We start from the raw sequence: 26,457 nt of genomic DNA, 5'->3' as shown, positions 1-26,457 counted from the left end.
CAGGAAATATGACTTGGGAAGTTGGGATGTAAAGTATTGTATCATATTTATTATTCTACTGCCAACCTGTTTGAATAGGAGTTCCCCTTTTATAAAATGTCAGTAAATTTGTTAAAGGCACGCTGTAACAAGACATTGACTTATTTTTCGGCAGTGGGGTCAGTTTTTTCCTACTTAAATTAGAAGGAATATCTCTTTAATTATTGCCAGTATAGGTTAATATGAAAACAAAGCCCCAAAACAAAGCTCAGAAGGCAGGAAAAGACAAAAGGATATGGAGAACACAGAGAAGAAGTGGGAAAAGCACTGTTACATTGTGGGGATTACATCCATTGACCAAAAAAATACAATTGTATAAACTATAACAAAGTGTAAATTTTTTTAATGGAAAACTAATACACTTTGTAAACTTTTAACAAGACACAATAAAAAGTTTGGGGGGGGGTATAGCGCTCCATTACTCTGTTTTTGTAATCTATGTGATTATATTTCAGTGCATTTAATTACTGTCAGCATGTGATTATTGGGAAATTTTCACTTTTAGACATAGCTCAGAGTTCTCTGATAAGTGGTTCTTTCCTTGAATCAAGTGTACTGCAGAGTGAAAACCAATTTCTTGAACCATAAGAACATCATTTCTCTTTCCTACACTAGAATTCTGGAGAAGAATGCACTGAGGACCAATTACTCTTTCATTCTTCATAGATTCTTCTTCATCCTTTGGTGAAAACTGCAACAAAAGATGGCTGCAAATAAGCCCAAGGGTCAGAATTCTTTGGCCTTACACAAAGTCATCATGGTAGGCAGTGGTGGTGTGGGGAAGTCTGCTCTCACTCTGCAGTTCATGTATGATGAGGTAAGTGCTAATTTTATAATGAGTGTCCATGTTTGGGTTTTCAGAGTCTGTTTCTCTAGCTTAGGTTTGGTGTTGTTTTGAATGGATTCCTTAAATCCTTGAAAGCTACTTGTTGTTATGTGCCATCGAGTGGGACCCAACTAAAAGCTACTAATCATTTTTTATTCATTTTAAAATCCAGCGCCAACACCTGTACTTCATTTTACAAGTCAAGAACTCAAGGTCTTTGAAAACCTCATGCTTAAAAACTAAATAAATATTGAAAACAGTACCTAATTTGGATTTAAAAGTCTGAAAATAATATCTGTATTTTGAGCAATCTAACTTTGGTTTATTTTCAGTGTTTTAGTGGAGATTCTCACCTTGAATTAATAGAACTGGTAGATATAGTACCTGAGACTTGAGGTTAACATATATAAAGTGTTCTTTACTAACTTCAGTGAATAGATCTGTTACTTGTTGTATATTTGGCTTGGCACTACAGTCACCACTAAATAAGTAAAATGTTGTTGTTGTTGTTATTTGCCTTCAAGTCGCCCCCGACTCATAGCGACCTCTCCTTGGGTTTCCGAGGCAGTATCACTATGGAAGTAGGATTGCCCAACCTTCCTTCCGAGGAGTAAAATAGGTCCCTAAAATTTACAATTACAAATTTCCCTGCATGTGTTTGCATCAAGGTTTATTGTCCCAGAATTAATCTGCCTACATAACATCAATATTTTCTTTCCCTGGAGAACTGTTACCAGGTCTTAGTGATTTACAAGTTGGTAATCCACTTTAATTAAGTACATATCCTCCCAGTACAAGCAAAGTTTTACCATTATATTCTTTCTTTCTTAATGTTTCTTAATAATCCTGAATGTTAAGTGGTATTATCCCCATTTTACAGATGAGAAAACAGCCTCAGAGGGCTTACCCAACTTGCCCAAGAGTGATCTCTGATGAGACTAGGTACAAGGCTGGTCCCGTGACATAAAAATCTTACAGATCACTTTATGTCTCTTGCTCTTGCCTACTCATGAACATTTCTTTTATACAAAAAAAATAAAACCTTTGTTGTTGATTATAATAAAGCTTGAGGAGAGAGAAAGGATTAAGATGGTACTTTAAATGAAATAACGTTTATCTGTTTATTTCTGTTTTCCATACTATTTATTTAATAGCTGTCTTCTCTCAAGCTAATCTTTAAATCAGTCCCTTTCTCCTTGGCAATAAAAAACATTGCCATTGAGTTGGTTCTGACTCATAGTAACCCTATAGGACACAGTAGAACTGCCCCATGGAGTTTCCAAGGCTATAAATCTTTATGGGAGGAGACTGTTTCATCTTTCTCCTGCATAGTGACTGGTGGGTTTGAACTATCTACCCTTTGGTTAGCAGCCAGTGCTTTACCACTATACCACCAGAGCTCCTTTTTCCTTAATAATACAAAAAAAAAAAAACCTAAAGAATATTCAGGTACCTGACATTGACTGAATGGCTGAGCACAGTATTAGCATGTAAATGTAGTAGAATGATGTATTGTTGTTATGTGCCATCAAGTCAGACCTGACTCATTGCAACACCTCCTTGGGTTTCCGAGGTAATCTCACTACGGAAGTAGATTGCCCAACCTTCCTCCCGAGGAGTGGCTGGTTAGGTTTGAACCGCCAGCCTTCTGGTTAGCGGTCAAGTCCCTTAGGCACTACACTACCAGAGGTTTTACAATTACAAATACATTATGTTATGTTTGTGATAATTATTTTTCGAGTGCCTACCTTGTAAAAGGTTTTGGAGATACAGCAGTGAACATAGTCAAGGTTCTTGCCCTCAGGGCTTAAATTCTAGTAAGGGGATAAAGACCTTAAACAAATAAGAAAATATCAGATTATGAAGATATTTACAGTAACTAATAAAAATCTGCAAACGTTTGCATGTGTGTGTGTACATGTATATATGCATGCATGCTAACGAGATACCAATCAAAAAGGTATGTCAAGGTGACAGAAATGAGTACGAAGTGGTAGTTGATCCTACACTAAAGATTTATTGGGCTGGAAGGTAGGAGGAGTAGTGTAAAGCTGTGTAATTGTTTTGATTTAAAGTGATTGAATAATTGGAGGGAATCTCAAAGTTCAAGATTTGACCTTGGGCAGAGCAGTATAAACTACTTTTCAGTGACTTGGTACATTTTCAAGAGAGAAAAGATTTAATGGTACTTTCAATGCTAACCTAAATATTGACTTCGTAGCATAGTGGCTAAGGCATTTGACTACTAACCAGATGGCTGACAGTTCAAACCCACCAGCCATTCCTTGGAAGGAAGGTTGGGTAATCTCCTCCTGTAGTGATACTGCCTCAGAAACCCAAGGAGAGGTTGCTGTGAGACGGGTGTGACTCAACGGCAGTGAATTTGGTTTTTTTTTGGGGGGGGGGGGGTTTCCAGGTCTTCTATAATTCTGGCACAAGAAATTATATTTAGAGTCAGATAGAAAGCAGTAAATTTGATAAAATAGATGTATAATGGTTTGTGCACGTTTAATGTTTTAAGGAAGAATAAAACGGCATGGTTTTTAGGCTATGAACAGATTGTAATCTTTCATCCCCCTCTTTTTGCAGCTGAGGAAACTGCCAGATTATCTAAAATGAAAATTAATGTAGTTTTACCACTGATAGAAACTAGATGAAGGGACACAGGACCTCTCTGTATTATTTTGGCAACTTCATGTGAATTCTAATTATTTCAAAACAAAAAGGTTTTAAAAGCAGAAATAATTTTTAAATATTGATGTGTTTTTCATCTTTTCCAGTTTGTGGAGGACTATGAGCCTACCAAAGCAGACAGCTATCGGAAGAAGGTAGTACTGGATGGGGAGGAAGTCCAGATTGATATCTTAGATACTGCTGGGCAGGAGGACTATGCTGCAATTAGAGACAACTACTTCCGAAGTGGAGAGGGTTTCCTCTGTGTCTTCTCTATTACAGAAATGGAATCCTTTGCAGCAACAGCTGACTTCAGGTATGTGATCTGACGTAGTGCATGACAAGTTTCTTCCCCAAAACAAGTGGACAGGTAGATGATTTTTGCTATTAGTCTTTCAGCTCTGTGCATACTTTTGTTTATTTCCTCTTTGATATTAACTTAGGACCCTACGCATTGTGTGCTTACAGTCAGATAATTCAATATGTCTTACATGGTCTTACAGCTATCCCCATGTCAGTTGTATTAGAATTTGAATTTGTGATAGCTTCAAGTACCCAAAATCTCTTCATATTGCTGAAGTATTTTTCTTTGGAATAAAATAGTACTACTGCCATAATAAGGAGCTCTGGTGGCGCAGGGCCTAAGACATTTTACTGCTAACCAGGAGGCTGGAGGTTCAAACCCATCAGCTGCTCCACAGAAGGAAGATGTGTCAGTCTACTTCTATGAAGATTTACCCCCTCGGAAACCCAGTGGTGGTCGATATGAGTTGGAATTGACTCGAAGGCAGTGAGTTTTGAGTTACTGCCATAGTAGTTAATACTTAAATCACATCATGGAGCTCTGACCCGGATTTTAAATCTTCCTGTTGGTCACTGGTTTTTCAGTACCTGTGTGATGCTCAGTAGGCACATTGTAATCTTCCTCACCATACAGATGCCCTAACAGCATGAGCTGAATGTTTTCAGTAGAAATAATATTACCATAGGTTGGCACACTTGGTTGTGTTTTTTAATCAAATTCTGGCATCCATTTGGATTATAGGGGAGGCTTTAATGAAGAGGTGAGGAAGTCTTCTTTCTGTAAGTGAAATTTGACATAAGTAGAGTTGTTGAGTAGTCTCACAAATACTACATATACTTTAATTATATATTTTCATTTCTTTGTTAAGCATTTGCTTTGGATTGTGGGAGACACAAAAGAAGCATGTAATTTAGCCTCTGTTTTCAAGATGCAAACAGCCTACTTGAATATATAAGGCATGAAACCAAGAGCAAGTTAGTGACAAAGTAGGAGATATGGGCAGTGATCAGTAGGGCATCCAGGAGGGTAGAGGGGCTGGGAAGGCTTCATGAAATGGATGGGCCTGAATGATAATGGTTTCCACAGATGAGTGAAGAAGGCATGTTAGGTATTTGAACAAAAATCAGAACCTGGACTTGTACAAAGCATTCCTTTTTTATGTATACTTGAAGGTCTCAGGAACTTAAAGGGTTCTGAACACTTCACAAAAACATGTCATTGAGCAACTTACAAAATATAGATTCATTTGTAAAATTAAGTTTGTTGGTTTCTGTAAGGAAAGAATTTCATATATGGTACAGTGTAAAAAAAGGCATTTACAAACCATGGTAATATATAATCCTGGAAGACATGTTGAAAGTTATATAAATGTCAATATTTATTCATTTATTCAGCAAATATTTGGGTATTTATTATGTAGGAGGTCCTGTGCTAGGTACTAGAATAAATTTTATCACCATAGTCACCAAAGCCAAAGTGGCATCTCAAAGGAATGAGTATTTTTATGCCAAGAGAGAAAATCATGGGCTATTGCTATCACAGAATATAAACAGATGATTCATTTTATTTTGAAAAAGTTCCATTGTACCTCCAATGTGTTGCCCTTCTGATAAATAAAAAATGACCCTAGTTACTCACCATCAATAGACAGGTATTTTTGAGAAGATCTGAAGGTTACAGCAAGACCTTCCCCATGGGCTAACCTGCAAATTATAGCATAGATGTCAGCCCCTGTTTTGCATCTTTCTGAGCATTCCCACCAGTAAGGCTTCCTCATCTGTGTATGCGATTTACTTGATACAGCTCCAGTATCATACTTACCATACTCCTTTACTGATCTTGATGTATGTGTGTGTTTTCTTGATAAGGTGAAAACAATTGAGAGCAAGACCCACTTCTTATTCATCCCAGGTATCGTTAGTACCTGTATTGTCACAGTTGCTAACGTAGAACATTTGACACGTTCTTAGTAAACCTTTGATTTTATTTGAAAACTCCCTTACCCTTTTGGTTCTCACTTTCCTTATGTCAAAAATGAAAAAAAAAAAAAAAGGTACTCTCCTATCCTCAAATTCTGTAATGCCCTTTAGAATTACATTTAAAGACAGCATCATATTAAGCAGAGTAGATAAGAAGATTATGGGCATAGTATTACCTTTCTTTGGCATCCAGGAAAGTAGCCAGTGAAACCAACTTATTAACTGTAAAGAATAGAGTTCTTCTCAACTCTGAGCCCAGAAGTTCCAGGTGTTCCACAGCCTTTTTTGTGGTAGCTTTGATCACACTGTAATTTATATTATTCTCCTACAGCACCTGACTCAGTGTAGCTTAGTAAATATTTGTAAACAAACAAATTAATGAATATATACATATATGACCAGAAATGTTAGAGTCCCAAACACCTGAGTGAAGCTCATATTCCTGGTGTAACACACTAGCTTGAGACCAAGTGGTTAGTCAATCACCATTTTAACATCAGCAAACCTCTTAGTTTTAGGCTGTTGATGGTGAAGGAAATTGGTTAATAAAGTCACAGCAGAATAGTTATTACCAACCCTGGGAAAAGGTTAGGATTAGCCAAAATCCTCTTCACAGATATATCACACATATAATAGCAACATTGGTGACTGTAGACATGCTTTCTACAAGAAATTGTGAATGTGGGAAACATTACAGCACTGTGTAGTGCTGTCCAGCTTAACATATATCACCCAGACACCATGCTCAGTTAGTATTTTTATTTTCCTAAAGAACGTTTACGGCACGTACAAATCAGTGAGGGGTGGAGATGACTTATATGTGGTGCATATTCTGTTCATGTTAATGTGAGATATCAGAATGTTTGATCTCTCTAATGTTAAAAGAACCAAGAATAGTATTTGCTTTCAGATTCAGAGAATTTCCTGCAGTTACTGAGTCTGTTAGAATTTTTGCTACACCATCAGCAATCAGGTAAATGAAGTAGTAGTAATAATAATAATAATACCACCTAATAGTTATGTGGGAGCTGTGGTGGCATAGTGCCTAAGGCACTTGACTGCTAACCAGAAGGCCAGCATTTCAAACCCACCAGCCACTCCTCAGAAGGACGATTGGGCAGTCTACTTCTGTAGTGATACCTCCTTGGAAACCCAAGGAGTAGTCACTATGAGTTGAATCTGACTCGGAAACCCAAGGAGGAGTCACTATGAGTTGGATCTGACTCAACGGCAGTAAGTGAGAGTGAGTGAATACTTACATGGCATTTACCAGACACATCTCTTCAAAGCAGGGCTTTATTTACAGTGTAGCATCTTACAGTTATAATTGACAGCTGTTTTTCCTAGTGGTACTTAAAATAATGTTTATAGTGACTGAGTTCTTAGATTTGATAGCTTTTTTAAAAGTATTAAAGTTTATAGATGAAGGAACGGAAGCAGAGAGAGGTTAACTCACTAGTCTCAGGCCCTGCACGGGGGAGTGACAGAGTAAATTAATATCCAGGAGGTCTGGCCCCATGTTCTTGCTTTTAATGACTGTGCTCTATTGGATCTCATCAGTTAATGATGATTCTTTTATAAAACCGCATGGCCACCACATTTCAAGTTTTAAAAGTGGAATATGGTTTGTTGCCTGTTTAGCTTTTTTCCCTATTGTTATTTTTTAATATATTAAGCATTTTTATAGGGAGCTCTGGTAGCATAGTGCCTAAGGCACTTGACTGCTAACCAGAAGGCTGGCGGTTCAAACCCACCAGCCACTCCTCGGAAGGAAGATGGGGCAATCTACTTCTGTAGTGATACTGCCTCGGAAACCCAAGGAGGGGTCGCTATGAGTCGGGTCTGACTCGACGGCACAAAATCACAACAACAAGAAGCATTTTTATATAGGGTATGTAATTAAACTGTTCTGTGATGTTGTAGTATAATACTACTTTTTATCTTGTCAATACCAGTTTTAATCCTCCACTGAAACAACTAATTTAAAACATTTTTTATGAAAGGTAAAAGGTCTTTGTGTGACCCACACTTTCCTATCACCTTTTGTTTTCCTCACATTCCTCCGTGAGATCACTCTATGTAATAAAAAAAAAGTTATTATGTATATAATATATATAGTTATATATTATATATATATATATGTATATGATTTTTATATAGTTAAATGTGTAATGCAGTTATATATAATACATGTGTTATATGTTACAGCTAGTGACTATATATAATATACAAGTTTCCCCTCTGCCCATCTGTAACTTTGCTATGCAAAGGAAACTTTATATGACATGGAAAGCTACACTGTAATTCCCAGTGGACATCTTAATTTCCACTCCATGTCAGAGGAAGGGTCTCATGATGAACTACTGGGAATTTAAACCTTCCTTGAACAAGAAATTGTTCTCTAGCTATCCTGTTAATTGGGAGGTCCAAAGGCATCCGTTGTTGAAGCTGAGTGCATACATGGAGTTAGATTGCTCAGGTTCAAATCCTAATTTTTCTACTTAACTTCTGAGTAAGTTATATAATTTCTCTGTGCCTTAGTTTCCTTGTTTCTTAGATGAGAATAATAGTAGGTTTGGGATGCAGATTAAATGAGATAATGTGAGTAAAGTATTTAAAACATTGCCTAAGAAGCACAAAATAAACTGTCTCTTACAATAAGTCATGATGAAGATTTTTACTCAGTCCTTCAATCATTAGTATAAAATCCTCTGCAAAATCAAGTGCATGTTGCTAATCTGTCATTCTAATGTTGTTGTGTAATCTGCCATCAAGTCAAATTGACTGAGTCACCCTATATGACAGTAGAACTGCTCCATAGGTTTTCGGAATTTTCCGAAGCTGTAACCTTTTTTTTCTTTTTCTCTCTCTTAAATTGTGACTTGGGTGAAACTTTACAGAGCAAATTCACTTTCCATACAGCAGCTCACATACACTTTGTCTTATGACATTGACTACAGTTTTCCATATACAGCAGCTCCCCTCCCACTTCCTCCTCATAGTTACCTCTTCCCTGTGTCCTTCTCTCCATGCACTCCTGCCCCCTGAGCTGTCTCCCTGTGTATACACAGCCCTTCTATACTCCCATGATTGTTCTCTCCAAGGAGTTTGTGTTAGGCTGGGTTGTCTAGAGAAGCAAAACCAGTAAAGCTTGTATATGTAGAGAGAGAATTTTATCTTAGGAAAATGGCTCACACGCTTATAGAAGCTGGCAAGTCCAAAGTTCTTGGATCAAACATCAAGTTGGAGGCTTTTCCTGACTAACAGAACTGCAGGAGCTGACAAGCTCAAGGTTGGCAGGCAGTATACCAACTGTTGACTCCAACGAATGAGGAATCCAAGATCTCCAGGCCAAATGGTGGATTGTTCGCTCACGGACAGTTGCATGTAGCACGACAGGATCCTGATCCACAGAAGGGTTTCTCTTTTCCCAGGATGTCCCTAAATATATTGGAAGCAGACTGCATCCCTAGGGAAACTCCCTTTCAACGGATTGGCTACTCAAAACATACACATCCGATCCCATCATGGGAATAACCCACATCACAATTGCTTAACAACACAGAATTATGGTCCAGCCAAGTTGACACACAGCTCCATCAATCACAGAGTGTGTCTGCCTAGTGTAAATGTTCAGCTCATATACCTGTCTTTTGTTTGGTTGGAAGCCACAGGTGTGGGTTCAATTCCAGATCTGAAGGGCAGCTGGGGACCATAGTCTCAGTGGTTCCATCAGTCTCTGTCAGACCACCAAACGAAGCTATAATCTTTATGAAAGCTGATCGCCAAGTCTTTTCTCCCAGAGAGCTGCTGGTGGGTTTGAACCACTGACCTTTTGGTTGGCAGCTGAGTGCTTAACCATTGTGCCACCAGGGTTCCTTATCATTGTAATACTTCCTTTAATTATCTCATTTTCTTTTAGTCCAAAATACTCACATACCTGTAGTTTCAATATCTTTTCATAACTTCAAAGGAGAGGTGTCTATAAAAGAGCAAGAGGGTAAGCCTGAGTCTTACAGATGTTTTTAGTTAGTTGATTTTACAAGAAAACATCTTCCTCTAGTGGATTATTGATAGTCGTAAGAACAGCTGATATTTACTGGATATTTACTAAGTGCAAGGCACAATTCTAAGCATTTTACATTTAATTCTCATACCAACTCTATAAGAAACATATCGTTTGTGATACATGAGAAAACTGAGGCAACGAAGTACCTGACTCAGTTACATGACTAGGCAGGTGACATTTCTAAGCATATAACTTATCTCTAAATGTAAAGTCTACACTCAAGAGGTGGATTTCAGGTATTTCTGGCATACGTGGTGGTTTAAATATTTAGTTTGATGTGCTGTGATGAGAATGGTGTTCTACCTCTGTGCTCCTTCCTCCCCAAAACCCATACCTCTGTTTAATCATGACGAAAACATCAGATGTATCCCAGCTGAGGCACATTGTACAAATGACCTGACCAGCATATCTCAAAGATGTCAAGGTCATCTAAAATGAGGAAAGTCAGAGAATCTCACAGCCAAGCAGAACCAAAGGAAATAGGATGACTAAATGTAATATAGTATCCTGGATGGGATCTTGTAATAGAAAATAATAGTAGATAAAAACTAAAGAAATCTGAATAAAATAAGGATTTTAGTTAATAATAATGGTTATTGGTTCATTACTTGTGCTATATGGACCATGCTAATATATTAGCAATAGGGGAAACTAGGTGTAGGGAACACGAGAACTCTCAATATACTATCTTTGCAACTTTTCTGTAAACCTAAAACTTTCAAAATACAAAGTTTAATTTTCAAATGAAGCGTTTAAAGGGAAATTGCATGTGACTCTCATTGGCACCTCTACTACTAGGCTTACATGTTCTTCTCTGGTGTATTTTACTTGATCAGTGAAGTGATTGTGTAACTCAAATGATTGATTGATAAGGAAGAAGTACTGATGATTAACTACCTTTATTGTCTTTATATGGAAACATATAAATTGTAAATAAATGCTGATTGCAGATGATTCTTTGTTGTTTTGTACTAGTAATGTTAATATTTTCTTCTGATTTTCTCTTATCCAGAGAGCAGATTTTAAGAGTAAAAGAAGATGAGAATGTTCCGTTTCTGCTGGTTGGTAACAAATCAGATTTAGAAGATAAGAGGCAGGTTTCTGTAGAAGAGGCAAAAAACAGAGCTGATCAGTGGAATGTCAACTATGTGGAAACATCTGCTAAAACACGGGCTAATGTTGACAAGGTAAAATGTGATTACTGCGTCATGTTAGAAATAGGATGATTTGCTTTAACTTGGCCCCATTTTGCTTGGATAGTCTATGAAACTTTCAAGGAGACAGTTTTCTTTTTAGTATATGTTGATTTTTATTAGTCCTGAATGCTCAAGTACAACATGTTAGGAATCACTTACTTGTCCATAGGTTTCCAAGAGACATTCAAGCATGAGACACTACAGCTAAATGTCTTTTTTAGTGTTGGCAGGATTCCTAACCTGAAACTCTGCCTTTTTTTCTTACTTGGATGGGCTGGATAATTTAAAAGGAATTACATAAATCCCAAGATGCCAGCACTGAGCTTCCTGGCCTCTGACCTCATTCCTGCCTGCCCTTATCAAGTTCTCGAAAGTGAAGATGCCTCCCAGGATGAAGGAAGCCAAGATAAGAAGAGGGTTCTAAAATCTCTGTTACTAGTACTGTGCTCCCCACCCTCAACCTTTATTTCTCCCTGAGTAGAAGGGGAAACACTGCCTTGCATTTCTGTGGTGTTTTCTCCACCCTCTCCCCTTAGTTTGTCTTGGTTCAGAGTGGGCCTTCATGGGGCAGACCTGGTATGGAACACCCTAGTTACTAAGTTTGTGAAATCCTCCAAATGCATTTCATTCTGTTGGAAATCATCTTCAGTATTGAGGAAGCCTGCCCTTTGGGCAGAGCCAGCTCAGGTTCTTAACAGTGCTTCAAACCAGTTCATTCTGGTTCTACCCCCTGCTGAGAATTTTTATTTCCACCCCAGGTGATTCTTAGGGATCCCCAGGGGATCTTGTTAAAATGTAGATTGTGAATACATGTACCTACAGTGAAAATGTAAATTCTCAACAGGACATCAAATTGGATGAACCTTTTTGAAGCCTTGGGTCTTATCCTTGCATGACCCACAGGACACGTAGCATCCATCTACATTTTCCTCTGGGGTTTATTGGGTAGCTTTCTGACTGACAGTGCAGGCAGACATCAGGAGGGGACCTGTATTACTGTTTGAAATGGAAGAAATGGGTGTGTGCCACATGTTAACTGTTTTTACAGGGTATTGTATGAGATGATGCATCCTGGAGGTGTGATATTGCAAAACTTTTGTCTCTCTTGGCTTTTTTATTGGGAGTTAAGCCTTGTAAGTATATTTCTGGGTTCCTGTACTTATTTGGAAGATTCTTTCTCTCATGATTCTGTGTTCACATGAATACTACATTTTTGGGCTGCCCAAATTGTATGCATCTGTCAAGGGGTCTAGAAGGTGTGGAGAGCCTAGAGGGATATATGTGTCCCAGAAAATCCTACCCCTTCCCCCAGAGTCCAGAGAGACATATATATCCCACATAATGTATCAACATCCATATTTCACAGCAAGATTTCCGAAATGCTCCTTGATTTAGCATGTCTCCCATTGATGGACACATACATGATATCAACAGCAAATTCAAAACAGGAAAGGGCTAAAGCCCTCCTATTGGGGCTTCTCTTCAGTTCCCAAATATCTAGAGTCTACAGCTGTACCTCTCAAATGTTAATGTGCTAAAAGAATTGCCTAAAAGCTTGATTAGCACAGGTTCCTGGGTCCTACCCTTTCCCCTAGAGATTTTGATTCATTTAGTTTGGACTGGGGCCTGGGAATTTGCATTTCCATCAAGCCCCCAGATGATGTGGACTGTGGCTAGGCAGACCATGCTTTGAGTAACACTACTCCAGGTGTTAGTGGACTGATCAGTTTGTGCCTGTAGACTCAACCCAGATGAAGAAATCCTTAGGTTTAAAAATAAAAAAAAATACTTGCTGTTCATTTGCTATAGGTCTTTAGGTTTTTTTAGTCACGTGATCAGATAGCTATAGATCAAAGATACAAAGATCAATGCTGTGAGATTTCTACTCATGCTAGTTGTTTTTTGTTCTTTTGTTTTTTTTAGTTAGGGCAAATATTTTTAAAGTACCAAGAAAATTATGTTTTAGGGTTCACAATGTTTGGTGTTGTGGGAAGGAAACATTGAGTGTTATCGTTGTTGTTGTTGTTGTGTGCCGTCGAGTCGGCCCCAACTCATAGCGACCCGTCCTTGGGTTTCCGAGGCGGTATCACTACAGAAGTAGGATTTCCCAAGTTTCCTTCCGAGGAGTGGCTGGTGGGTTTGAACTGCCAGCCTTCTGGTTAGCAGTCAAGTGCCTAGGCACTATGTATAGCATATATAAAAACTTTTATTTGTTTGAGCTGGTAATAGACTATTAAAGTATATTTGAAGTAGGGAAGTAAGGCAAACATGAATTGTCCAAGGCCCAGGGTAGTCACCTGACTAGGGAAGTAAGATGGTATGTGTTATCAGAGCTCTTACAGCACAATAACAGAAAGACCAATAGCCCTGTGGAAAAATGGTGAAAACACATTGCAGAAAGGATGAAGCAGGGGTGTTGTCTGACCTCCTCTAACTTCACAAGGTAGAGAAACACTATCAGCGCCAACAGCCCAAGGCTGATTCCTATGAGGCAGAGGTCAGGCATGCTGCTACCTGTCAACCTTTTCCCAATTCTAACACCAGCTGTCCCTCCCAGGCACTCACTACTTCCCTGCTGGGTTCATTCTAGCCATAATTCATTGCAGTGGCCACACAGAACTCACAGACAATCCTCAGGATTATGAGGCTCATTAGAGAAGTAATAGGTTACAATTTAGGATCAGAAGCAACTCAGGATACTGTTCTTCGATCAGTACACCTTCTTCTTAGCTGTCCTGCAGGCATGCTTCTTTCTGGCCTTGGCCTCTTGGCCCTGTGACCCGTTGTGCTCTGCCTTGCTTGGGCAAGTGTTACAAAGCTCTTAAGGAACTCTGGTGGCATAGTGGGTAAGGCATTTAGCCGTTAATCAGAAGGTTAGTGGTTCAAATCCACCAGCTGCTCCGTGGGAAGAAGATGAGGCAATCTACTTTCGTAAAGATTTACAGCCTTGGAAACCCATTAGGGGTCACTATGAGTTGGAATTGACTGGATGGCAAAAGCTTGATAAGCACAGGTTCCTGAGTCCTACCCTATTCCACAAGCTTTTTTGTCGTTGTTGGATAGGTGCCTAGAGCCACCCCACTCCCCCAGCAGCCTTCCTACCTGAAGGCACTGCTTTCATCCTCTGTCAGCCAGGAAGCCCACTGCTCTGTATTGTGCTGGGATCTGCTGCAACAGTTTCTTGCCATCTCAGCAAAGTGTTACAGCTCTGTCTGTCTCCTGGGTCAGGGAGGTTCAGTACAGGAATCTCAGATCCAAAGAACATGTTCTGCTCCTGGCTCTTTTTTGATGGTATTGAGATCCCCTCACCACCCTTTTTCCACCTTTGGGATGGCTCATTTTTAGCCTAGCAAGATGGCAAAACTGACCAATCCCCACAGTAGTGTTCTGTACACCTTATTTGCACAGCCCCATCCACACAAGGGCACCATGTACCTTAGTTACATTAACAGGCTGTCCAATCCCTCTGGTGAGCCACAGCACCTCACATTTGCATAGTCCTACCCAATCATCTGGTGGGAGTCATAGACCATGGCTAGAAGGGCCATATTAAATAACTCACTGCACCACTCACATAAACAGGCATGCTGCAATGACGAAATGCTAATGGCTTTTAAACTTAAAAGGCTTCTCTTAGTTAACTAGTGCTGCTGTAATAGAAATACCATAAGTAGATGGCTTTAACAAACAAATTTATTAAAGTTTAGGAGGCTCAAAGTCCGAATTCAGGGTGCTGGCTCTAAGAAAAATTTTTCTCTCTGTCAGCTCCAGAAGAAGGTCCTTGTCTTTTTAGCTTCTCTGGTTCCTTGGAGATCTCTATGTGGCTTGGCATCTACCTTCCCCTCTATCTGCTTCCTCACTTACTCATTTACTCTCTTTTATATCTCACAAGAGGTAGACTCAAAATATACCCTGTACTAATCCTGTACTAACCTAACAAAGATAACACATTCCCAAATGGGAGTAAAACACAGACATAGAAGCAAGAATTTACAACATATATTGAGAGGGAAGGGGCACAGTCTCACTTATAAAAAGAGAAATGTCATTAAAAATGTGACACATTTTTCACCTGTCAGATTGGAAAAAACTTAAAAGGTTGACCATAGACTGTTGGTAAGAATGTAGAAAAACAGCAGCTCATATGTTGGTGGAAGGACACTTTGGCAGTGACCTATCAAAATTGTTGTTGTTGTTATGTGCAGTCGAGTTGTCTCCTACTCATAGTGACCCCTCCTTGAGTTTCTGAGGCACTATCTCTATGGAAGTAAATTGCCCAATCCTCCTTTCAAGGTGTGGCTAGTGGTTTTGAACTGCCAGCCTTCTGGTTAGCAGTCAGATGCCTTAGGCACTATGCCACCAGAGCTCCCGCTATCAAAATTATGACCCAGTAATTCAAGTTCTAAAAATATCTTGTATAGATAAAACCATAAGTCATACATATTAAATATATATCCAGTAATAGTCATAGAAGCAAAAAACTGGAAATAATCCAAATATCTAGTAACAGACTGATTTAAATTACAGTGTATTTATAAATACTATATGCAACCATTAAAAAGAAATGAGTGTAGGACTAAAGGTACTGATGTGGAACATCTTCAACATAATGTAAGTAAAAAAAGCAAGGTGCAGAACAGTGTCTATAATCTGCCATCTCTGTTTTAAATAAGCACACACACAGCAGAAGGATGTGTAACAATCTGGTCCCTGTGGTAGCCACCAGAGAACTAAGCCACAGTTCATGCTCTCTTTGCTGTTAATACTCTTCTGTACTTCTGTATTTGAATGTTTTACTATGTATATTACTTTTTCAAAAGAGAAAAATGTGTAGGGCTGACTTAATTACTATGGCCATATAACAGGATATATCCCTAAACTTAAATAGTGAAACAGCCACTTACCATGCTTAGGATTTCTGTAGGCTAAGCATTTTGATAGGGGTGGGGGATGGCTTGTCTCAGTTATACAGTGTGTAGTACCTCAGAGTGAAGAGTGAAGTCTGGGGACTGGATGTGTCTAAACTTTGATCCTAAAGCCTTGATCATATGTCTGACAGCTGATACTGGCTGTTCAAGGATACCTCAGTTCTTCTCCATGTGGGACTCTCCTTTTGGTCTTTCTGTGCCCACTGGTTTGAGATTCCTCAAAATATGGTAGAGAATTCCAAGGGCAAGCATCCCAAGAGACTTAAGAACCAGGCAGAAACCATATCACTTTTTATGACCTAGCCTTGGAAGTACAAAGCTGTATTTCTGCCTCATTCTATGGGCCAAGACCATCACTAAGTTGCACCGAGGTTCAGAGGAGGGCAAATAGACTCTCCTTGTTGTTGAGGATTGACAAGATTGTGAAAAAGTGTGCAGAATCAGTAATATGCCAGGGCCATTTCTGAAAAACACAATCTGCAGTCAGGGTCACCTTTTCTGAACAGAATCACTTTAAATGAGGCTGCTTGTAAACTGAAATACGAGTTCATATGGAAAACTATGATTTCATGTCCTACTACATCCTGGAGAGCGGCTGTCAGAGAAATAAGAGTACTTCAGTGGCTAAATAAAAGTAACATGCAGCAACTAGTTTCTTTGTAGAATTGGGCTATAGTTAATTTTTTGCTGAGGAAATAGTCAATCTGATAATGAGAATAGCTCATACTTACTAATGCTTATAAGAGCTAGGTCACTGTGGCAAGTACTAAACATTTAATACTTTGATGTGAAGTATAGGTTCTCTTTTCATGTTCACTTTTTACAGGAGGAAACTGAGGTATGGATAGATGAAGTAACTGGCTCAAGGACCCAGGGCTGGTGGTGGCACCTGCTGGTTCAGGTCTGGCCAACTCAGGGGCTCACATTCTTTCCTCACTATTTTATGGAAATATGGTTAGAATAGGCTGTGTATCTCTGGTTTTGTATGTCACCCACTACTAGAGGCCTGATCACAAATTTTCCAAGGTGGTACTTGTTAATATTGTCTGCTTCCATTAAATTGCAAGGTATTGTGCTTTGTCACAGAAAACAGATAAAAGCTCCTCGTTAGATCTTTTTATTCCTCAATGAAAGTTTATTTCATAGGGTAATTTTTTCTTGAAGAATACATTTCACATTCTCTGATAAAAAACTGAGAAAATGGAAAGCAAAATTCAGATACTGGCTTTGAGAGTCAAGTTTCAAAAATGTATCCATAATTTTTTTTTCAGTAATTGTTATTGTTTTTAACCATCGTTTGTATTGCTCTGAGCTTTTCATATAAACAGGATTCACTTTTTTTTTTTTCAAACTTCCCCTTTACCCAAGTCACTATGTATTTACCCTCTAGTTAGTGGTTTACCCTCCCTTCCCTATCCACCCCTGCTAACCTATCAAAGACTCTTTTCTCATGAAACCCTTTTCTTGATAGTGGTCTCATACAATACTTGTCCTTTTGTGATTGACTAATTTCACCCAGCATAATGGCCTCTAAGTTCATCCACGTTATGGTACGTTTCACAGATTCATCATTGTTCTTTACGTTGTATAGTATTCCGTTATGTGTATGTAACACACTATGTGGATCTGTTCCTCCATTGATGGGCATTTAGTTTCCATTTTTTTTGTGATTGTGAATAGTGCCGCATGGGTGTGCATATATCTGTTTCTGTCATGGCTCTTACTTTTCTAGGATATATACTTAGTAGTGGAACCATTGGATCATATGGAATTTAATGTTTCCATCTTTTTAAGGAAGTGGCATACTGCTTTCACAGTGGTTGTACCATTTTACAGTCTCACCAGCAGTGTTTGAGAGTTCCAGTCTCTCTACACTGTCACCAGCATTGCTATCTGACTAGTTCAACTTTGCTAGTATTGCGGGGTTGAGATGATACCTCGTTGTTTTGATTTGCATCTCTCTAATGGCTAATGAACGCAAGCATTTCTTCATGTTTTGTTGGCCTCCTGAGTATCTTCTTTGGTAAAGTATCTGTTCATGTCCTTTGCCTGTTTTTTAATTGGATTATTTGTCTTTTTCTTGTTAAATTATTGAAGTTTTCTCTAAATTTTAAGAAATGAGCCCCTTGTCCAATGGGTCATTGTTAAAGGGTTTTTGCCAATGTGTGGGTTCTCCTTTTACTCCTTTGGTGAAATCTTTTGATGCACATAAGTGTCTAATTTGGGGGAGGTCATAGTGATCTATTTTGTTTTCTGGTGTTTGTGCATTTTTAGTTATATTCAAAGTTGTATTTATGCCCTCATCAGAATTCCTGAGTTTATCCTTATTTTTTCTTCGATGGTCTTTATGGTTTTAGGTTTTACGTTCAGGTCTCTGATCCAACTTGCGCTCATTTTTGTAAATGATGTGAGATATGGGTCCTGTTTCATTTTACTGCAAATAGACGTCCAGTTTTGCCAGCACTGTTTATTAAAGAGACTGTCTCTTCTGCATTTAATGGGTTTCAGTCCTTTGTCGCAGATCAGCTGTCCATAGGTGGATGGATTTCCTTCTGAGTTCTCAATTCTATTCTACTGGTTTATGTCTGTCATACCAGTGTAAGGCAGTTCTAACTACTGTATAGTAGGATTTGAGATCAGGAAGTATAAGGATTCCTACATTGTTGTTCTTTAATAGTGCCTTACTTATCCAGGATCTCTGTCCTTTCCATATAAAGTTGGCTATTAGTTTTTCTGCCTCTTTAAAGAAAAATGATGGAATCTTGTAGTGCATTCAGTTGCTTGATATGGCTCTTCTAGCCATAGTCTTTGTGACTCCCTACAGATTACTGGGTAGAACTCTGCAAATATAAGGTGTTTGTGGCCCACCAAAGGGATTGCATAGCTTGTTAGTAATATAAATAATGTACCACCGGAGTAAGGAGTTTAGAACCCTAATGTGGGGATTGGTTAGTTTTGTCATTCTGCTAGGCTTAAAATGAGCCCTCCTGGAGGCAGAAGGGGGCTCTCACTGCCATCATGAGAGAAGAGCTGGAGGTGGAATGAAGCACATCCTTGGACCCAAGATCCCTGTGCTGGACCTCCTTGGCAGATGGCAGCAGTGAAACCAAGAGGCACAAGACAGAGCAGGGGGCTTGCTGGCCCATTGAGCAAGAAAGCTGAGTGCCTTTGAGCAGGAGGCTTGCATCAGATTGGGGTGCGCCTAGGTGCACCTATTGGCAGAGCTAAAAGAGCTTTCTATCACTTGCCCGAGCAGGGCAGAGGCCAGGCTAAGAGGCCGAGGGCCAGAGAGGTGGTGTGCCTAAGGGCATAGCAGAGGGGAGACTGTCCTGATCGAAGAATTGTATTCTGAAAATGCTCCTGAACTTGACTTGTAGACTGTTGTTATACTTCCCTAATAAATCCCATAATTGTGAGTATTGTCTGTGAGTTCTGTGTGGCCATTGCAATGAATTACCAAACCTAGCAGAGAAGTGGTGAGTGGCATGGGAAAGCTGCGTGGTGTCAGAATTGGTAAAAAGGCTTGGAAAGTGGTGGCATGTTTGGCCTCATAGGAATAAGCCTTGGGCTGCTGATGGTGACTCTGCTTCCCGCTGATAAGGTTGGAGGAGGTCGGAGGAGGTCAGAGGAGGATGCCGCCTCCATGCCCTTTTTGCAAATCTGATTTGGGATTGCATTATATCTATAGATCACTTTTCCCCATAAGATCTTATACCTTATCCTAATGTGGGCTCCAAATGGGACCAATGGGTAGATATTTTGAAGAGGTAGGTTTTAAATCTACCCTGTGAAAAAGCTTCATGACCACCAGAACTATTGAGCGAGAACATGGCCTCATGCATACTTTTTACAGAGGGATCATCCAGAGGCCAGAGGACCATTTGGGCAAACCAGCTTGTTTACTCACTGGGTGCCAAGTTTATCCCAATGACCTCTTTAGGAATCTTCCAGCAAAATACTCATTCTTTAAGTTGTAACACTAAGGTTGCTCTTAATTTTGTGGAACATCTTGGGGGAATGGCAGGACGTTGAAAAGTAGACTTCCAAAGGGAGAGTATGGTTTATTATGTCAAGGGAACGAATTTTATAACGGGTAAAGGAATTTAGTATATATACACTATATTTTTTAAAAAATACTTTTTTTTTGCTTTTTTAATTGTACAAGTAATACATGAATATATGCTTATTGTAGAAAGAAAAATCCATAACGCAGAATAATAAACAGTAAAAAGTCATCCTTCACCCAAAGTATCTATTACAAACAGTACTGCAGTTAACTTTCTGTCTGTGCACCATGCAACAATACAGAGAAAGAGTGCATGTTAAGTTTTAGTAATGACAAGTCACCCTCCAGAAGGCTGTCCTTACACTCCTACCACCAATGTGTGAGGAAATTCTCCCATCATGGCCTTGTCAGTGCCAATTAAAACCAACCTTTAGAAATCACTAATCAGATCGATTGAAAAGTCATTGTTTTAATTTGTATCCCTGACTGCTAATGAGACTGAGCATCTTATTGATTCATCAGTCCCTGTTAGGTCTTCTGTGAATTCGGTGAAATTAAACCTTCTTTTATCCATTTTATAATGAGTTTTCTTTTTGATTCACATGCTCATTTTATATTAAGAACATTAATGCTTTATCCATGTCTATCTGTTGTGAATATTGTTTCCCTATCTGTACTACATCTTTTAAATTTATTTTGTCCTTTGCCGTGGAAAAATAGTGAAGATTGTGTGGGCAAATTTGTCAGTGTTCTCCGTTGTGACCGCTGAGTTTTGTGGCTTGCTTAGAAAAACTTTTTCCCATCCTAAACTTAAAAAAAAAAAAAAAAAGATCATATAATGTTTTACTTTATTTTTTGTGTTGGCTTCTATAGTAGATCCTTAATCCATTTGAAAATCCGTTTGAACTAGGGACTACTGAGTACTCAACATGAAGTTAACTGGTGAAGATAGATTTAGATTTAGGCTAACAGTCCAAGAGATGTTGATTGGTTCTAATAATTTTTTATTTTATATAATTTTTCAACTACATTCTGAGCTACACATTCTGACCTTATTTCTTTTGTCTAGTTTGATGTATTATTATTTATGTGGGAAGAAAAGGGATTCCTATGATCTCTAGTCTGAAACTAGAAGAACAAGTTTAATACATACTCAGTTGTCCTAAAATGTCTGTATTAAAAGAAGTCAGAAGAAGCTGTTGTTTTATCATTTGTCTAAATTCATCAAAATCAGTTCTTCATTCCTATCCCAAGTTACCTATTTGATTCCACTTGGCAGTTGAAACAGAGCTTCCTGTACCTTTTCTTCAAGAAATTAGCTGATGAACACTCTAAAAGTCTCCCACTGCTTTTGCTAGTCAAAATGACCTTGTCAGTTTCTAATATAAATTCATACAAAGTTTATTGCAGATACTCATGTAAAATTAGAAACTAAACCTTCTTATAATATACAATGCATAATGATGTATCTGCATCAAAAAGTGTAATAGGAATACTATAATAATGTCATTTAGTTAGCATGGAGACTTCCAAAAGTGGATTTGAAGCAGAGGCATTCAGAAATCCCCAGTCCTTAAGGAAGGAAGAACTGCAACAAGTAGAAGCAGGAACTCTTGGGTTTTATATAATCACTGTGTTTCAGTCTATTGCATTTTTGTTTTGTTTTGTTTTCCCCAGATGCTTGATTTTTTTTCCTCCTTTAACCATTGGGGCCCCTTGGTGGGCCCCACTGGGCCTCTTCTCTTCATATGAGTCAACTCTTTTAGTTTTTGATAGCTACTTTGCTTCCTGACTTAAATATTTTATTTCTTTCTGCAGAACAGGAATCAGTCATTCATCTAAGAAACTCTGGTTCCCTTTGGTGATGGTGGTGGTATGTGCCATCAAATCGGCCCCAGCTCATAGTGGTCCGTCCCTCCTTGGGTTTCTGAAGGTGGTATCACTACGGAAGTAGGTTGCTCAACCTTCCTTCCAAGGAGTGGCTGGTGGGTTTGATCCACCGGCCTTCTGGTTAGCAGTCAAGTGCCTTGGGCACTATGCTACCAGAGTTCCTGGTTCCCTTTGGTAGGAATGTTACTTAGAGACCACAGTCTGGGCACTGACTTGCTCATTGCTCTTAGGTTTCCATTATTTCATGGCCTTTTTAGTGACTAGGGCTAGGAAATATGTATTTAAAGAGAAAAAAAAAGTCATGAGATTATACTTTTATTTCCAATTCAAATTTAACATTACTGGATTTTTTACCTCTTTGGTTTTATAGTTACATCTTTTCTCTTACTATAAAAGTCTTGGTTCCTAAGCCACATTAACATAATCAGTTTTTTGCATTATCTTTCCATTCATATATTTCCAAAAAAGCAATACCAATATTACTACTAATAACTATAAAATATGAAGTTTAAGAATTTTTGTTTTCTGTTTGTTTTTAGTTTGCTTTTGTTTTTATTTTTGTCCTTAGCATTTATTCTAAGATGAATACTCCCCAAGCTGCATTTTAAAGTTCCTTGAAATAATTCTTTTCTATTGTGATTATTTCACCAATTTGACATACACTTAGGCTCATTCATTTTGATTTTCAGTTGTTAGAGATTACTTTAAAAAAAAAAAAATTGAATATGTAAAACATTATGTTTTCAAAGTAGAAACTATGTAACAAGGTAGATTGAGGGACTCCTCCTTGTTCTCTCTACTCTGTTCCCTTCCTCCTGAAAATAAATTTGATTATTAGTTTTTGGTTTATCCTTTTTAGTGTTTCTTTTTGCACATGCAAGCAAATACATACGTATTCCTATTCTATACATATAGGTAGCCCTCCATCTATACTGTTCTGTATCTTGCTTTCTTCAGTTAGTTTGCATAAGCTGTAGGCATGTCAAAAAAAAAAAAAAAAAGACACATTAGTCATTACATATGTAGTTGACCCATGGACAACACAAGAGATTAGGGGTGTGCATCCCCACGCAGTAGAAAACCTATGTATAACTTTTGACTTCCCCAGAATTTAACTGCTAATAGCCTACTCATGACCAGAAGACTCACTGATAGCATTAACAGTTGGTTAACACAGTTCTTGCCATACAGTTACTAGATTTTCACAGAGACACACACAACACAACAGATAAGTTTATTAATTGTATGACATGATGATTCTTTACCATTCATTAAGTGGAAGTGGATCATCCTAAGGATCTTCATCTTCATCATCTTCATGTTGAGTAGGCTGAGGAGGAGAAAAGAAGGAGTTGGTCGTTCTATCCTAGGTGGCAGAGGGGAAGTGGGGGGGGGCATGAGAGGAAGGCACACTCAGTGTAACTTTGCAGAAATATATTGTAATTTTTGTCTGACATTTTTACTTTTTCATTTCTCAAAATGTTTCTTTGTGGTACCAATCCTTTCACCATTTGTTTTTGTTTCATTGCAACTATCATGGAAGTGTTCATGTCTTAAAAGAAGTCAAAATCAATTTTGAGTAATTGGAACCCATCTCCCAGATTGGCTAATGTCAATTTGTTTCTGGCACTGCTTCTACTCCATCTTCTTCCTCATCATTTGGCACTGGTTTGGAAGCACTCATCTCCAGCAAGTTGTTTCTGTTAATTCCTCTGATGTGGTGTCTGTTAGCTCTTGAGTTTCTCCCAGATCCAAATCTTGAAAAACATCCACATATAAGTGGACCCATGCAGTTCAAACTCATGTTGTGCAAGGGTCTACTGTATGCATTTCTTTACTTAACTGTGTTCATGACCTTGTTCTTTTTTTATTATTAGTTGGGTTTGTTTGTTTGTTTTAAAGTAGGAATAAGAATTTTTTGAATTTTATTTTGATACAGGTAAAAGTTTACAGAGGAGCTCTGGTAGCATAGTGCCTAAGGCACTTGACTGCTAACCAGAAGGCTGGTGGTTCAAACCCACCAGCCACTCCTTGGAAGGAAGGTTGGGCATTCCTACTTCCATAGTGATACTGCCTCAGAAACCCAAGGTGGGGTCGCTATGAGTCGGGGCCGACTCGACGGCACATAACAACAACAACAACAGAAGTTTACAGAGCAATTTCATCTTCCATACAGCAGTTCACATATGCTTTTGTCTAATGACATTGACTGCACTCTCCCACAGTGCAACAACTCTCCTCCCACTTCCTCCCCATAGCCACCTCTTCCCTGAATAATAATTTTTTTTTTAATATTTAGAATGCAAAACTGTGGGTCTTACATCTTATTCATCCATTATCATACACACGCTCATAACTTTGTGTATAGTATGAGTACTTATCCTTCCAGCTCTTTGCTGTGTGTATGCAGACATTTGTTATTGAAATTTAATTTTTGGATTATTGTACTACTAATTTTTAAATTGTGCTAGTATTTCTCACCTGCCAATTTCCAGACATCAGAAAAATATAAATCTGCAAATACAGTGCAACAAAGAGAGCTATTTTCTAGTGCCTGGTATCGAAAAGATATAAAGCCCCCATTTCCCTCAGAAACATTGCTTAAAATGGAGCTGGGGAAAAATAAGTTATTAAATATAATGAATGGTTATTAAATACAAATTATGTTAAATTAATGACTGTTAAATATGAATTAATGAAATACATTTGCTAACTAAATTACTCAAATGCAATCCATTAAGTTTTATCTTTGGAGCTGCCATTACTTTGGAGTGCTTTTTTGTTTTTTTCTTAAAAATAGGGGTGGAAAAGTCAGATTGTATTATGTGAACATGTTTACCAAAAAGTGTCACTCAGAAAATTTCCCCATTTTCTCAAAAGTCTCAGAGAAGCAAATTTTAGTTTTATGCTTTCCTCTCCTGGTACTCCCCAAACAAGAGCTCTTAAATAAATTTTATATTACACCAAGCTTTACTATTGTGATTTGAGCAGTTCCTAAGCACATACTGTCTCTATTTGCTTTATTTACACTATTCTCTTTTTTCTAGGTATTTTTTGACTTAATGAGGGAAATCCGAGCCAGAAAGATGGAAGATAGCAAAGAAAAGAATGGAAAAAAGAAAAGGAAAAGTTTAGCCAAGAGAATCAGAGAAAGATGCTGCATTTTATAATCAGAGCCCAAACTCCTTTCTTAACTTGACCATACTAATAAATATATAATTTATAAGCATTGCCATTGAAGGCTCAATTGACTGAAATTACTTTAACATTTTGGAAATTGTTATGTATCACTAAAAGCATGAATTGGAACTGCACTGAAAGTCAAATTCACTTAAAAAAAAGAAATTAATGTGGCTTCACCAAGAAGCAAAGTTCAACCTGTTTCATAATTGCCTACATTTATCACGGTCCTGAATGTAGTGTGTGAGCTTGTATTTTGAGGGCAGTCTTTCTTGAACTGTTAAATAAAGAGGTAAAATGGGGGGTGGGGAATGGGAGGAAAGGCTACTTCCTCTGGCTTATTATTATAAATCTTAAATTTTATATCATTTTAAAATGTCTTGGTCTTCTACTGCCTTGAAAAATGACAATTGTGAACATGATAGTTAAACTGTACCACTTTTTCTTTTAACCATTGTTATGCAAAATATAAACGAAAAAGTGATTGGCATGGTTGTTGCATATTGTTCAATGAGAGTAATTCATCTGTGAACCTGCATCATTTACCTGGTGATTAAGTAAGAAAAGTGGTGTGAACTTGTATATGAAAATTTTTGAATATGCCTTAATTTAAAAACCGAAAAATACCCGGTTATACTATTCTGGGTGTGTCCTCCCTGGCTCCATGGGCCTGTTATCCCATGTGTCCTGGTGAGAGAATGTATATGCCTACTAGGGAGTACAGCTTTTGTATAGAAGATTGTTGAGAAATAACTGTCTACTAGGAGTCTGTCCAAATTTAAAATGTGTGCCATACTCTGGTTCTTGAAAATCAGGTTTCAGAGCTCCTTGATTGCTTTGAATAAACTATAAGGTGGTTTAAAATGAAGGGCCAGCAGAAACTTGTAAGATGATTTTAGACTGTCTAAGAATTCATCATTCATTATGCTTTAGTGAACCATTTTTTCTTTAAGCTGCTGGTCCCTGGAAATCCCCTTTTGCAGGTGGTGAGCATGGAATTGTTACGTTTTTCATTTCCTTGGAGCAGGGCACAGGAAAAACATCCATAGTGCTCTAATGCATTTAGCTCTAGGACACTTTGGGAAAGTATCCATGCTTGCCACCATTAATTTCTAAGTTTGTACTCATGAGGTAACAGTTTGACAATACTGGAGTTGTTAGGGTTGTTTGTAGTTATTTATGTTCCTAATGAAGAACACTGTAACTACATTTTCCTAAAGTTAACGTCAAGCAATCAAACCTGTATATAATGCAGAAAACATGTTTGGCATACACAGACCAAACATTAGGCCTGCGTGCTATGTCACCATCGTGTGGTGTTTTCTCCCAGTGGAAGAATTCTAGCACATTATTTGGCAACGTAATTT

The 26,457-nt window shown here is 38.3% G+C and overlaps 1 protein-coding gene across 1 annotated transcript; it reads left to right on the top strand.

Annotated features, from left to right (window-relative positions):
• Positions 1–742: 742 nt before the first annotated feature.
• RALA (RAS like proto-oncogene A) lies at positions 743–25,080 on the top strand. The gene is made up of 4 exons (XM_007941243.2): positions 743–856; positions 3,646–3,854; positions 10,903–11,077; positions 24,958–25,080. Exons 1-4 carry the CDS (start codon positions 743–745, stop codon positions 25,078–25,080), a joined length of 621 nt encoding a protein of 206 aa, XP_007939434.1.
• The last annotated feature ends 1,377 nt before the right edge of the window (positions 25,081–26,457 follow it).

Source organism: Orycteropus afer, unplaced genomic scaffold, assembly GCF_000298275.1.
Source record: "Orycteropus afer afer isolate SDZICR_OR568_19922 unplaced genomic scaffold, OryAfe1.0 scaffold00077, whole genome shotgun sequence".
NCBI classification, from domain to species: Eukaryota; Metazoa; Chordata; class Mammalia; order Tubulidentata; family Orycteropodidae; genus Orycteropus; species Orycteropus afer.
Note: the sequence above shows the minus strand (reverse complement) of the source record. Positions and strands in the feature narration are given on the sequence as shown.